Genomic DNA, 15,782 nt, shown 5'->3' with positions numbered 1-15,782 from the left:
GAATGAATAATTATCCAGAATCACGAATTTCTCCCAAACTCCATGTGTCATTTGTTTCAGCTTTCAGGTTTACATAGTGATCTAGAAGGGATGTATATGTAAGTCGATAAGGGCATCTGCCAAAAATGTAGTGATTTATTAACTCTTTTATGTCCTCTAAAAAGTGTAAGAGGCCCGACAGTAATTCGACACTGTCTATACACCGTTTATTGTAACACTTGATTATATTGGAGCTGACACTCTGTCTTGGGTTCCTCTGACTCTTGGCTCATGTTCGCCAGTCCTGCCTGTTTCATTAAATAGCCTGATGTTTGCTTTGCTTGTAGTGTGTTTTCCTTATCTCAAGATAACACCTCAGCCTCTTCTTCACCCACATGTTCTGTTGAAATCTTGGACTCATGAATGGCTGTAGAATTGTCATTTCTAGTCCATCAACAGTTAGTATATTTAATATGTTTTTTTCTCCTCTCAATAGTGTTGAAGATATCTCAGCCCGCCTACTGTAGCAACAATAATGTGCATGATTGTCCCTGAACTCTGGAAGCTCTCGAATGCTAACCTGCCATTTTCATGATTTTAAAACCTGTATGTAGATGTTTACATAAAAAAGAAAAAGAAAAAAGATTTTAATGGCTGTTAAGCAAATTCACCAGCTGCTGGCCACGTGGTCCCCATCCTGCATACTGAAGAGGAGCATTTCTGACTTCTGGAGGATTCAGTATCCACGTTTCTCTGTGAAGAACACAAATGCTTAAGGTTTTTTTTTTTGTATAGCATTCTTTCCTCTTCCACCACATCTTCACTACTTATCTAATTAAGTCATAGCTCATAGAAATTACAAAGAAACATAAACTCCTCTGTCCTGAAGATCTCACCATTTACCTCTGACTGTTATAAAGCACTGACACTGGAGACTCCTTCCATACAGTGTTAAATAAAAAAAATGTGTTTTGCTAGGTATTATTGCTGGTGTGTGTGTGTGTGTGTGTGTGTGTTTCTACTTACGGGGACTCCAAACTACAAATAATGTAGTATGCAGTAAATGAGTACTGATAAATCTGCGAGAGAGAGAGAGAGAGAGAGAGAGAGAGGTATGAGTTATCTCTCCTGATGACGAAGGTGTAAAATCTCTGGGCATAAGTGTATTAATTGGTTGGTGGGTTAGGTGATCTTTTAATCACACAGTGTGTGAGTAAGGCAATATGGCACTCATGAAATGATTCATGAGTGGATTGACTTTCCTGAACAATCAGTGGGTATGTGGGTTTGAGAATGGGTGGACAAGTGGGTTGGTTGATCATGGTGAGTTGGTGGGTGATTGGGTTGGTAGATCATGGTGAGTTGGTGGACAAGTGGGTTGGTAGATCATGGGGAGTTGGTAAATGAGTGAGTGGGTGGATCATGGTAAGTGGATAGATGAATGGGTTGGTACAGTAGATCATTTACATTTACATTTAGGCATTTGGCAGACGCTCTTATCCAGAGCGACTTACATTTTTATCTCATTACACATCTGAGCAGTTGAGGGCCTTGCTCAAGGGCCCAACAGTGGCAACTTGGTGGTTGTGGGGTTTGAACCTGGGATCTTCCGAACCGTAATCCAATGCCTTAAGCACTGAGCTACTCCTGGCCCCATGGTCATGGTGATCATGGTGAGTGGGTGGGTGAGTGGGTTGGTAGATCATGATGAGTGGATAGATGAATGGGTTGGTAGATCATGGTGAGTGGGTGGGTGAGTGGGTTGGTAGATCATGGTGAGTGGGTGGGTGAGTGGGTTGATGAATCATGGTTTTGTTTATTCATGAAGTTAACTTGTTGTCTTAGCTAGTTAGCTAATTTGGTCTAATCTCTTTCGTCCGAAATAGCTCATAAGTAGCTCTTTGGTCCTGTTCCATGTCACTGAGTACTGAACTGATGGTTAAAATGACAATAGAAGCCTACTTGACTTGACTGAGTGGGTGGGTGAATGGAAGACTAAATTGGTTAATCAGTCTGTTGGAAAAGTTGGTAGGTTTATAAGGCAGTGAATTTTGAATGGATTGATTAGTTAGTTGGTTGATCAGTGTGTGGGTGGGTTAGCCGATCAGTTGACTGGTCTATTGGTGAAGGACTGGTGAAGGGCCAGGGGTAGCTCAGTGGTTAAGGCATTGGACTACGGTTTGGAAGATCCCAGGTTCAAACCCCACAACCACCAAGTTGCCACTGTTGGGCCCTTGAGCAAGGCCCTTAACCCTCAACTGCTCAGATGTGTAATGAGATAAAAATGTAAGTCGCTCTGGATAAGAGCGTCTGCCAAATGCCCAAATGTAAATGGATGGGGATAGAGGATAATTTGATGGGTGGGTTGGTGGTTTGTTTTGGGGAGCAGGTTTATTAGTCAGTTGCTTGGTGAGTGGGTGGTGTGTGGGTTAATAAACATGCCAGTTGTTAGGTGGGTGAATTAAATGATCATTCAGTGGGTAGCTTTGCTTTGCTCCTTTCGAACTAATCAAGAAGCCCAAGCTCCACCAAGCTGCCACTCTTTGGCCGAAGCCTTTTACCCTCTCTGCTCAATTCATCCACGATATATAGAAGAAATATGGCACGATAAGCATGCTTTTGTTTTTTTTTATTACACACACACACACACACACACACAGACACACACACACACAGATGAAAGAGTATGAAGGCAAGAGAGGGTGCCTGGAACAGAAAGGTAAATAACAACGTGTGTGTGTGTGTGTGTGTGTGTGTTTGAGAGAGAGAGAGAGAAATCCTCTGTGAAGGACAAATGTGTGTGACAGAGTTGCAGAAAGTGTGTGTGTGTGTGTGTAATGACAGTTAGGGGACAGAGCTGCCATCCATCAATCGTCAATTCCGTGACTGACACGGAATAAGAAACCAGTCGTCCCCACTTATTCCCCTCCCATCCCTCTGTCCTTGCACACTGTGTGTGTGTGTGTGTGTGTGTGTGTGTGTGTGTCTTACTGGCTGCACGTTGTAAGCAAGCAGCACATGCTTCATGTCTGGAGAAAGCTCGTAGTCACTGGCCTTATACATTTCCTGTAAAGTAGAAATAAAGAGGAGATGAGAGACGTGTCGAAGCATTTCTAACTGGAGTTCCTAGGCTGCAGGCTGCATGTGCTTCTCTCAGGGGTGTCATCACAGCTGCAGAATAATGAGTGTGGAAGCCATATTGTTGAGTTTAAACCAGTAATTATTGCAATAAGTAAAAATAAGTCTGTTCATGCAGTAAAACATACAGTAGGTAGTATACGATAGTAGATATATTAGATTTACGTTAAACTGGGGCTCGCCCCTTGGATTGCATTAAGTTCCTGCTTTTTTTTTTTTGGGTTTTGAGCACATGGTGGTCTAACAGCAGGACCTGACATGACATCATGTTCCTGGCTCTTTAGGTGGCCATAATGATTTACACAAACCATTGCACTGTACCATTAACTTCTATTTGATAGAAATTGGTTGTTTTGCAAAGTTTAGCAGAAGATACAGTGAGTACACTATACTGCTAATGGAATCAATTTCTTTGTAACACAGGTTTGTGTTTTATCATTTGCTCATAAACATGAGTAAAGTTAACAAACTTACAAACTTCCTGTTGGGCACCAACACTGTACTTTCATTCGACTCTATGTTGAACTTTACCACATCACCTTCACGAGTGCGATACAGGAGCTCCGTACCTACAGAGACAAAGATCAGGGACAAAACATTAGGAACGGCAACCATAAAGTTAAACTACAGAGGAAGCAAACCTGGACATTAGAACACCACAGAGAGTTGTGATGTTAATCCAGTGTTCATGCATTAAAAACATTTAACGTCTTAGTTAGAAAAGGAAATATTTTTGTCTGATTGAAAAAATATATATATAAACTTTGACATTTTACTTTGACATATATTTCAAAAACTGGAAATTGAGATTGTTGGTCTGCAAAGGTCACGGTAAGGAATTCAGTTTATATACAGTAGTCCATCTCTTTAAAATGTCCAGCTAACTGTGGGATCGGTATAAACATCCACCCATCCTTCCATCTTCAACCACTTATCCAAAATCGGGTTGCGGGGGTAACAGTTCCAGCAGGGACTAGATGACCCAAATGAGGACCCTGTTCAGTCTGGTTCTTCTCCAGGTTTCTTGCTATTGCCATCTCAGGGAGTTTTTTCTTGTCACCATCACCCTCGGCATTTTAATTTATACACATTTACAATTTATACTAACCTCCATAATTTCGATTAAAACAGTCACAACTGCTAAAAGTACTATACAAAAAAAAATTTATTGAATTGAATTTGTAATCAGGTAGTGACTCACAAAATATCCCTGATTCTCTTGTTTTTTACTTCATCATAAATCATTAATAATAACCAAATAAAGGGAATAAATCAGCAATTGATCATTGTCACTGAGGGTTAAAACAGGGACTCTTATTCATGGTAAATATTAATCAAAATAAGAACTCATTTCCCACTGTTTTACATTATATATACATTAAACTATTTCTTTTCTTTTAGTAGATTATGCTATTAAAGTAAAAATAGTCACAATGCATTTCAGATTGTGATTTTTCTTTTTGGCTATCCATCCGACCTAGTTACTGATAAACAGTATCTGAAGTAGTAGTATACGCTATTTAAACTTCAATTCAATATATGCAATAATATTATTATAAACTTATTTAAATTATATATATATATATTAGTGCTGTCAATCGATTAAAAAAAATTAACTAATTAATCGCACAATTTTTTGCAATTAATCGCGATTAATCACAATTAAAAGGCTGAAACTTTTTGGATATTTAAATGTAAATAATTAATGTAAACTCAAGACAATTAAACTATTTAAATTCAAATATGATTGTTTATTGGAATTTTTGTTTAACTTGTAACACAGATTTTCTCATGTAAACAACATACCTGCAATAAACCATCAATATTCTCCAAATTAACTATTGGCTTGAAAGCCATATTTATTACAGAAATAAAAACACAGGTATGTGCCATTTGTGTCATTTGAATTTCAAAACAATCAATGCAATTTACATTGGCGAGGCCCTGTAGAGATTGTTTCGGTGGGGTGTTTTGCTTTTAAGTGATATGTCAAAGACGAATTACTTCTCTGGTATTTAAATTCGGCTTTGCAAAATGTACAGATTACTTTTGTTTTATCCACAGAACCATCCGGCAGAGTTTTATACTAAAACTTTCCGTCTAAAAGTCCTTCCTTGGTCTTATCCATACTTCTTTGCACGTTGAACACACGTCGGCCACAACAGGAAATAAAAAAACTGCAACCGCGTTAATTGCGTTAATTTTTTTTAATGCGTTAAATATTTCAAATTAATCGCATGCGTTAACGCACTAATTTTAACAGCACTAATATATATACATATATATATATATATATATATATATATATATATATATACTGTATATATAAATGAATACATAGTTATTGGAAAAAAATACAAATTAAACATACAAGAGTTCACAACTCTTTTGCCCAGTATGTTAGCTAGTTAGCTGAATTTCTAGTTAGCCTTGACAAGTGTGCCCGTTTAAAGGGCTTGGAAAAGGAGCCAGAAGAATCTACAGCCCAGACAGGTTACCCAGGTAACGATTAATTGCACTAGTGCACTAACCATTCTGTGCTTTCATAATGACCTCCCTGGACTGGACTGCTTGGATTGGTGGAATTGTTTAGTTCCTGTCCTTCCCACATGGGGTGTAGGTCAGTCATGCTATGGCATGGGTTACAGTGTTCATGCTTATGTTTTTATTAGAAACTCAATGCACTTCTGGTGAAGAAACTCTCTATTTAAAATGCAGGGAGAAATACAGGTTTTTCATCAAAAAAAGAAGTAAAACATATCTCAAACTGCATGGAAAATACTTAAGATATATAAAAAAGTACAGTAACAGAGTTCTTGTTGCTTTTCGCCACCTCTGATGAAAACCATGTGAAGAAGATTTTTTCAGCAAGCTAGAGTTGTTTTTCTGCTCCTGAACCAGAGCAACCAATATCAAATACATGACTGCTGCCCAGTTTCTCAGAACCAGTACTGATTTGTGCTGTGTACATTCCAAAATGGCAGCTAATGTTCGTAGCTGGAATCTTCCGTGCCTGGATTGGCCACTAATGTCCTAACTTTGTTTTGTCAGGACCTGGAAAGAATTTGTACACACAAAGGGGTATAACTGAACAAGTGAAACAAACCAGACATAAGTGAGAATAATGATTACAGGAAGTGAGACAAAAGAGGTGAGGGGCTTCAGCTAAGGTGCTTCTTGCTATAATTCCACCTGTGCTTAGAATGAGAACCTGTGTTTTACATAAAAATGAAAAATAAAAATAATGAAAGTGTAATTAATAAGAAGACACTCTAGGTTTAGAGAGCAACACCAAAGAGAAAGAGTGTATAAATATATTTGGTCTTTTGTAACGTCCTCAGCACCTACCCATAAAGCATCCATACGAGAGTAATGTGATATTCAGGTAATACACACTCCCCCTGGAGTCATTGTACCAGTCGGAGGTAAAGGTATAACTTGAAGTTTTCTGACATCTTCAGAACAGAGCAGTTTGTGATTTCTTACTAACATACAGTAGCAATCTGCAATTGTGTTGTATTGAGGTGTATTAACCTTAAGAAAGAGGGAAAAAAACTAGTTGGTTGTAAAGAACAATGTTCAGGAAAGACACAATGACCCAAGTGCAAAGGTTATAATAGGAAACAGAACAAACAACATTGTAAAAAAAAAAAAAAAAAAAAAAGCATAAGGTCATACATACTAATCATTCCAAATGTCAAAACAATGCAGAGATGATACAGAAGTCAAAGTCGAGGAGTCAAACAACAGAGAATAGCAAAAGGTCAAAAAGACAGCAAGAAGAGGAAAACACTCCTCAGATCAGTAGTGGCCAGACGCATTCTGAGACATGATGTTGACCAGAAGTGCTAATTAATCAGGAACAGGAAGTGGGTGGTTATGATATAGGTTGACTGTTCCTATTACTATATGCTGCTGTAATGTAGTGCAAAGTTTCATGGATGAGGCATAATATAAAATTTCTAAAAACAGAAAAATGCATGATAACTAATTCTTTAATTTAAAAAAAAAATATGCAATTAGTGAAACCACGATTACTGCGGTTTAGCAGGAATGAAACACTACGAAGGGTGTTCTGATCATGCAGAATAACAGAACACAGTTCTGAAGGTAAACATTCCCTTTATTTCCCTTCATTAATCTTTGCTCACACTAATGCACTTATCCCAGTGTTTTACTAGGGCTTGGGTACCATCAAGGTAAAGAGATCAAGAGCCATGATCAGACTGCTTGTATGAAACACTGGCCTTCCAGGAACTCCTTTAATGCCCAAATATGTGGAAATGACTTAAAGTGAATTCAGGATTTACCTTTTCAACAAGTTGGTGATACGGTATCCATCGTTTTTTTTAAGGATCAGGTATTCCACTCGCTAAATGTTCATGAGAACGACTGCAGTGGTCTTCAAACAACCTCATTCATGGACGTATATCCCTCTTTAGAATCTTTGCACCAGTGAAATGTTTTACTGTGACTAAAAGTCACATCACCGTACTGTTTGTCAAGCCTACAAATGTCAATCACTTTGCACCAGAAATTTCATCACAAGTCCGTTTAACTTGAACACCCCTGGTAATGAGCTTTAGTGTGGTTATGGTAACGCTCATGGTTTATTAGAGCACTTATCTAAAAAAGTCTTTGTTAGACATCATAACCAGGCTATTTTCTCTTAAATTAACATCTTTTTCACTTCCCCTGCAGCTCCTCAGTTCTCCTCCTCCTCTTCCTGTCTTCCTGTTCTCAGAATTGATTTATAACTCTATGCACACAGATATGTTCAGCTGGCCGAGCTCTTCTCCGTCGTCATCGCTCAGCCACGTTAGCGCCCCAAGCCTTGTCCTGAACCTAATCTCCTCTGCACTATTGATGTACACTATCTCCAGCAGAGTGCACTCACTGTCACCTGCTATCTTTATAATTTGTTTCCCGGTGCGGGACTGCAGACTTTGATCTGCTCCCAACTTCCACAGCACTGTTTGCTCTGTTATCGACAGCATTTCCAAAACCGCAGCGCTGCCTCTATTCACCTCTATTACACACCACTACATGCTGATGGGTCTCTTTTTGCTGTGTTTGGATTTCAGATTTAATAGCATGCTTGTGATGATGAATAAAGGGTTAAAAGGGTTAAAACGTAACACGTGTGTTTGTTTAATGACGATGTTGGGTAGGATATGAAGGAGTATAAAGCGTGGCAGGAAAACAGGGCGACCAGATGGTGGAGGCCACACTGAGCGCTAAACATTTAATTCCTGGTGTGACATAGCTTTTTGGTTTACACCCCACGCTGAAGGATCTGATCATTCGGTTCCACTAATGAGATGATTATAGAGGCATTTAATCACAATTACCAAGCAGCAGTGGAGGGCAGAATGAGAACAAGAGTCCATTACAAAGAAACAGAGCAGGGGACAAAGGACGTACGTGACGAATTCTCGAAGAGAGTAGACAGATGCGTTTTTAATCTTAATTAGTGAATCGATTCGTAATTAAGAATGATGTGAAAATTAAGTAGATCACAAATGACGTGCATTTATTCAGAGACGTTTCGGTAGACGTAGGCAGAAATGTAGTTGAGAAATGGATTAAAGTATGACGCCTGCATTAAAGCAAACAAGTGGGAATAATTTGCTATTGATAGCAATAGAAAAGTCAAATGAAGGTGAGTATCCATAGCGTCATTTCTTGATTCTTCTCCAAGCTCCTTTACAGATTTCTCCCTGCAGGACTGAAAGAATCTGTTCTGCTAAATAAACCCAGCTCATTATCACAGCTCTTACACACAGAGGACTCTTACAAGCCCAAAGGCAACATATTGTAACATGCCTCTAATAGACGATGTAGAAAGTGACATGTGTACTGTGTGATGTTAACAAAGTGTCCCACGCAACTCTGAAGCGAGCGTTCAATATTGCAGAACACTAAAGGCAGGTTTTTACGCTTTAAACTTTTTAAGCGTTCCTAATGAGCTTTTCAAGCTTTTTGCTGGCTCGGGGGTAGAAATTGTCCTTATAAATTATAGTTTAAATGCTTGTGTAGACATTGGATAACAAGCTTCTACTGTAATTTAGCACAAAGTACTGAAGTCTGGCGTGACGGACGTGACGAGAGACAGACTTAACCGTAGTCGATGTGTGCATTATGATGAATAATATTTTTAATGTTGTTCCGCAAACACCAACAACATGTCTGCAATACACAAGTATTTTTACTCTTTAGACAAGAGACCTTTATAACTTCATAAATAGCACCGAAAATGCATATACCATATTAAATTACTGGTACGCTTAACAGTTCACACACAATATACACTGTAAATTCAATTACAGCTCTATTATGGTTAATAGTGAGGAATATGCCGGCTGTGAGTCAAGCGCTCAGTGAACCTTTCAGCTAATCGATTGTGACAGGCCAATGCAGATTAGTCAGTAATGGGCTGTGGATATCCCAGGCTCTAATCTGTCAAAGCACAAACACACCACATCAAGGAATTCACTGCATGGCTCACCCACGCGGCATGCTAAGCACGTTAACACCATGGCAGTCTGAGCTTACGGCTTTCACAGGTAAATAGAGGAGGTGAATAAACAGACAAAACTCAGAGAAAAAGTAACGATTGTTGCATCATTAAATTCTGAGCAGTGTAGGTGGTGGTCCATTCTCTCCCAACAGACCTGCTCGCCATATTTGGGAATGACATGAATGAGACATGGTGTGACAATCTCCAGACAAATTTTAGCACCGTGCCCAGAGGGTGATGAACTGAACTCTGGCATGTTCACACTTAAAGCTCGAAAGACAAACGTCTTGACGAGTGAGTCAGGAGCTAATGGTGCTGCAGGACAGCCAGGCAAGAAGCTTAACACAGAAGGACCCAGGTCTATCTTCTTTATATCAATAAATCAATATTGAATCAGTATTAATTAATAAATGCAGCCAGAAAAGGGGTAAATATAACATTTATTATGATGATAAGTACTAGGAATTGTTTAACTGGGTAAATGTTTAGTAAAACAAACAAAAAAAAAGCTTTTGTAAAAATACATTTTGGAAATGATGTAATGGGTACACTCAGTCACACAGTGTCACATGAGTGCACCGGGAGGTTCATTAGATATCACTTAGTGATTTTATGAGTTAAAGTCAAGGATACTCCAATAAAAAAATAGACTTTAGTGTATTACAAATTTATTGAAATCCTCGATAATACACTGCAAATATACTAGCAAAAGGTTGTACCATCAGTTAATATATAAAAAGTATACTAACATGCTTTTACCAAATTTTGGAATTAAACTTTAAACATACTTCAAAATAATAGTATTATAGTACACTTTCCAAAAATATATTATAGGAAAATATACTTTAATTGAAAGGTTGGTCTAATTTTCAAAGCACACCTATTTAAACTTGTTTTTCAATTTATTTTTGGTATATTTTAAAAAAATATGTTTAAAATAATAATTGTACAAATGTACAGAAAGTATACATTAGAACATAAATTTTCATATACGATAGTCTCGGTATATTTTCAGTCAAATTTAAATGTACCTATTCTCATGTACTTATTAATGTTTATATTTAGTGCAACTACTCTCTCATGTGCGCAGGCTTTTAGACTCGCTTTTGCACGCTGGATCTCTCTCGCATGCGCGCTCACGTTTTGCACGCTGAAACTCACTTTTGCGCTTTAAGATCATTTATGTTTGCACTCTCACTCTTCTGTGCAATCACTATCATAAATAAGTGATGGGTTGTTCATGAACGATTCTTTAACGTGACTAAAAAGAACGAGTTATTTCGCTCTGGATAAGAGCGTCTGCCAAATGCCTAAATGTAAATGTAAATGACTATCTCAGAAAGTGGTTATTTCATTTTCTACTGGGTGCACATGCGCTTATCATCGCAAAACTTTCGTAGGGTATGTACAGGAAACAGAATTGAGTGATTCTTCTCAATAAATCTTCAAGTCCCGAGTCGTTCGTTCCTTTGTCACGTGACTTTAATAGATGCTATGCGGTGCAAAAGATAAAAAAAAAAAACTGAGAGATATGATGGTGAGCTAAAGCTAAAATCAACACACCAGGTTTAAACTAATACTGTACCTGTATATTCTAATAGTAATGTCTGTCTTTAGATAACTGTTTAAATTTAACTTTGTGTGTTTGTAAGACAACCTGGTGTTTTGTTAAACACAAATAAACTATAGTACTGTTTTTTTTTTTACCCTTGTGCAAATCAAAGTCTGTTGATCTCATAAATAAAATCTGCCTTATAATTACTGATGTAATGTGTTTCAAAAATGTTATAGTGTAGAAAATACATTTAGCATTTGTAAATCATTTCTTATTGCAATACTGTAGTATAGAAGGTTGTGTGTACTGTATGATATAATAAAGTATATTTGTATTAACCTCACAGTGTACTTTTTAAGTATTAGTACAGTAATAGGACAGAAGTATAACAACATGCAACGTTGCAATACTCGTAGTATATTAATTATGTGTTTGTAACACAGTGAAAAATGCTGTTGTGTACTAATAACACATTAAATATATACTTACATTTCATTAATTACTGTCAGGTATGTAGGTTAGTACACACACAGGCATATACTTTAAGTGTACTAAGTATACTTAAAGTTGTTCCACTTTTGCACACAAAAGTATACTTAATACACTTAAAATTGTGCTTTTGTACAATTTAATTACAACTTAAACACACTTAGTACAAAATTAGTTGTTCCAAAATAGCAAACTTCAAGTGTACTAGTCTTTAGTCTGCTGCAAGTACATTTAAGTATGCTTTGGCATGCTAGGATTTAATATACTTAGCTTATATACTTTTTTTTTTTTTTTTTTACTGGGGTAAATAAGGAGCTTTCCAAAATATTTAATTGTGTCACTATGGGTCTATATGCTCTACAACTTCACCCTTTTTAGGTCAACTGAACATAATCAGTGAGGTGGTTTTTTTTACTACTGTATATAGTGAAAGTAAAACATATATACAGTTTTTTACTATACTATACTCGGGTTTGCCAGTGTTCCGCAAGACAAGAAAAGATTTTTAATACATTTTAATTTACAATTAAATTTGATTGATTTATGACTTGATTTATGACTAAGTCTTGGTTTACAAGTATCGAGTATCATGTATCACGCATGCGCTTCTTGTTTTGACGTTTAGCGTCACGCGATCACCGTGACTGAGCCAACGGTTTTTCTCTCTCTTGCGCTGCAGAATTGTGGATAATTGTCTCCCCTGCTGGGTCTTAGTGCCCATATTTTACTGGTATAATCAATATCCATGCACGCATGTACTGTTTACTATAACACTGTGACCACGTATGTGTGCGTTAAACATATTTTATTTTGTGTCTGTATGTGTGTGTAAGCAGCGCGCGTATAAAGCAAAAGCAAGTTTCTTTGGAAAGGTTAAAAATTCCCCCCCTCCACCCCCCCACACACACACACACACACAAACACACCCCTCCTACTTTTGCCTGACACACAGACACACACACTCTTTCTCTCTTATCTACAAAAAAAAAACCACTGCTCTGTCTCGATTCTTTTCAAAGGTAAAATCGAGTTCATTTGTTTAATTTTTACTTTACAACAGTGATTCTGTTAGTCTGTTGCTTAATCGAGTGTCATTAGAGAGATTTCTTATTTATTTTTCTGAGAAAGCAGTGTTTTCGTTGTGTGCGCGTGTGTCTGTGTGTGTGTGTGTAAAAAGAGTGGAGAAAGGGTGTAAGACGAGAGGGGGGAGAGTGGGAGGAGCTCCTTACTTTAGCTTAACAAAAACACACACACACACACACAGTGCCTGAGCGCACAAGAGGAAAAACTTATCTGTCGGGATTTATTTTTACTTTTTTTTAAAGGTACAGTGCAGGTTAATTTGTTTTATTTTTACTTCATATTTTGTGTTCATTATTTTTATGTAATTTTTGTTCTTGGTCTGTGGAACGAATAATTTGAGTTTCCATTCATTCTTATGGGAAAATTCGATTTGGTTTACAAGCATTTTGAAAGTGAGGGAGTAGGGATTACTTCAATGCATGACATATGAAAATGAAAAACTGACCCTACAGCATATAAGAATACTAACATTAGTAACTCTTTTATGCCAGGTCTTTAAGGGTTAAACATGAACTTGAGCACTTTTAGATTGGCTTTACCCCCCCAAAAAAATCACAAAACCTCTATTCCTGCCTTTTCATATCTTAGACTGCATATATTTTAGCTGCCATTATTTCTAGAAGTTATCGCACGGAAGGTACAGTACTGTGTAATTACTTCAGCCTCTACACATGCAGTCCATATAAAAGCTCTGACATGTCAGATGGAAAAAAAAATCCCAGAGGTGATCCAGTATAAATGACATTATCCTGATGTAAAACCAGTGCAATCGAATAGGGCTAAAAATGAGAAAGCATACTTTCCTAAACTTCAGGTACTCAATTTTATCGAGTTTCAAGTTTAATGAAAGAAGGAAAGACGCCAACTTGGAATAGATAAGAGGGTATAAGAGGCCTGATTTAGACTGAATCAGAAGGTATCACCTCTGACCTTACCGTGTTGTGTCAGAAAAAGCCTTATGCTAAAATACAAGACATACAACTGAGACTTTCCGAAGAAAACATAAAAAGGTGCAAATGTTTTACAGAAGGCTGTACAGTACGTTTGTAAATGACGATCCCGGACGAGGTGTCTTAGAGCCCATTGCAGTCAGTCCTGTGAGAGTGGAACACCTGAACCTTGAAAATCAATAGATCATTTGTCACCAACTTGTTGATGAATCACATCTGTCTGTGTGAACTGTACACACAATAATTTACCAACACCCCTCGGACATTACAGAACTCGTCTGGGAGTTAATTTTCACATCTCCCGTACAGTCCTGATCTCGCTCCACTTTCCACATGTTTGGGCCTTTAAAGGAGTTTCTGGGTTCCAGCATTTCAGATGTAAAGCAGTCACTCAAATAATGGCTCCAAAGTAAAACTTTCTACCTTGATGGTTTCCAAGCACTAGTTAAACACTGAGATAAGTGCATTAGTGTAGCAAGGGATTATATAGAGAAATAAAGGGAGTACTTTCATAACTATTCTGTTGCTCTGCACATAAGTACCATTTTGACTTAAATGCCCCTGGTACAGCAATTTTTGAGACAGGCCTAGATATAAAGCTCATGTACAGTATTCAAAGATTTAAAAGTTCTGAATTAACTGGTACTAGCTGGAGTTGACTAAAGGTATGTGTCTTAAATAGAAATAGACATTTACATTTTTAGCATTGGCAGCCGCCCCCATGCAGAGAAACTCACAGAAGTCCTTTGCTGTCCTACTCAATAAGCATATTTTCACTGAAGTGGTTTATTAAATCACTGACAAATAATTCAATCAGTCCGAAATCTCTGTTAAAGAGGTTAATAATGTATAAAACACAAGGCAATTACTTTTTTTAGTAACAAAGTTCTAATTTTAAGAATCGTTATAGAGGTAGGTTTTTAGTTGTTATTTGAAGACTGCCATTGACCACAATGAGGAAGTTCATTCTACCACCCAGGTGCCAGGCCAGTGAAGAGCCTTGATGCATGCAGAAGTCTACTTTTAAATGACATGGTACTGTACAAGTTCTTAAGTAGTTACTGTGCATAAAATTGTCTGAATCCTCTTAATTATGTAAAGGAGAAATAGGCAAGAGTGAGTCAGGCACTTGAGGCATGAAGGGCAGTTGATTGTCCATGTTTACCCGAAGCCTCCTTGCCGTGACAGATGGTGTGAATTATAAGTTGTCTAGAAAGATTACAAGAACTTGAGATATGGCTGGTTCACCAGGGACCCACAGCAGCTCAGTTTTTCTAGGATTAAATTTTAGCTAATTAGCTGCCATTCATAGAGTGTCTGAGAAAGGAAAGGAGAGGACAAACCTCAATGACTGAACCTTAATGACAGCGAGAATAGAGGAGGACCGAGAAACAAGCCCTGTGGTACACCAATAGTGACAGGTGTTGTAGACAGAGTTTAAAGGGTTTTAAAAAGGGGGGGGGGAGGGGAGGGGGGGGAGAGAGAGAGAAAGATGATACTGGTCAGTAGTTGCAAACAGTTAAATGAGGACAATTAATTCGACTACTGTCCTTGTCCCATTATCCAAGCACAAAAGGGTAATCAAGGATGTTTTACTTGCAATATGCCCTCTTTCAGACTGTTAATATTGTTTTACCTGTTAATCTTTAACATCATAGACCAAACACTCGACAAACAATTTGCATGTGGAGTGGTGAAATCATGGACATAGACAACTTCAAAGTGTTGTATATTTTATGCTGTATGCTTCAGTATGTACTGCAGTGGTTCTCAAACATTTTCTGTCATTCCCCACTTAAGGGGGTGGACGAATTTTCAAGCCCCACTTGTCAACAAAATGATAACGAAAACGACCAAGTGTATTTTTTATTGAAATATCAATTTCTAAACCAATAAGATCAAATAACGACAAGTTCAAAACAGATAAAATACACGTGCAATTGTTATAACAGGCTTACTTCGTCACTTATCTTTAGCTTTCTTTCAAAGAAGTCGAGTGGCTTATTAACGTGACTGGGGTGTGTTGTCTCTAAGTGTCTTCCTACTTTGTTGGGTCTCATGCTATCTG

At 37.6% G+C, this 15,782-nt stretch overlaps 1 protein-coding gene across 1 annotated transcript in view; it reads right to left on the bottom strand.

Moving 5' to 3' along the window:
- LOC128520809 (dipeptidyl aminopeptidase-like protein 6) overlaps positions 1–15,782 on the bottom strand; it is a 135,138-nt gene that overhangs the window by 35,765 nt on the left and 83,591 nt on the right. Inside the window, exons 4-7 of the mRNA XM_053495214.1 lie at positions 3,592–3,686; positions 2,971–3,045; positions 1,006–1,058; positions 651–732 (exon numbers count right to left, since the gene is read on the bottom strand). Of these exons, the coding sequence (XP_053351189.1) occupies positions 651–732; positions 1,006–1,058; positions 2,971–3,045; positions 3,592–3,686 (305 nt within the window). The remainder of the gene's footprint in view (positions 1–650; positions 733–1,005; positions 1,059–2,970; positions 3,046–3,591; positions 3,687–15,782) is intronic.

The sequence above is a fragment of the Clarias gariepinus genome, chromosome 4, assembly GCF_024256425.1.
Source record: "Clarias gariepinus isolate MV-2021 ecotype Netherlands chromosome 4, CGAR_prim_01v2, whole genome shotgun sequence".
In the NCBI taxonomy this organism is placed as follows: domain Eukaryota; kingdom Metazoa; phylum Chordata; class Actinopteri; order Siluriformes; family Clariidae; genus Clarias; species Clarias gariepinus.
This window is presented reverse-complemented; position numbering and strand designations above follow the sequence as displayed.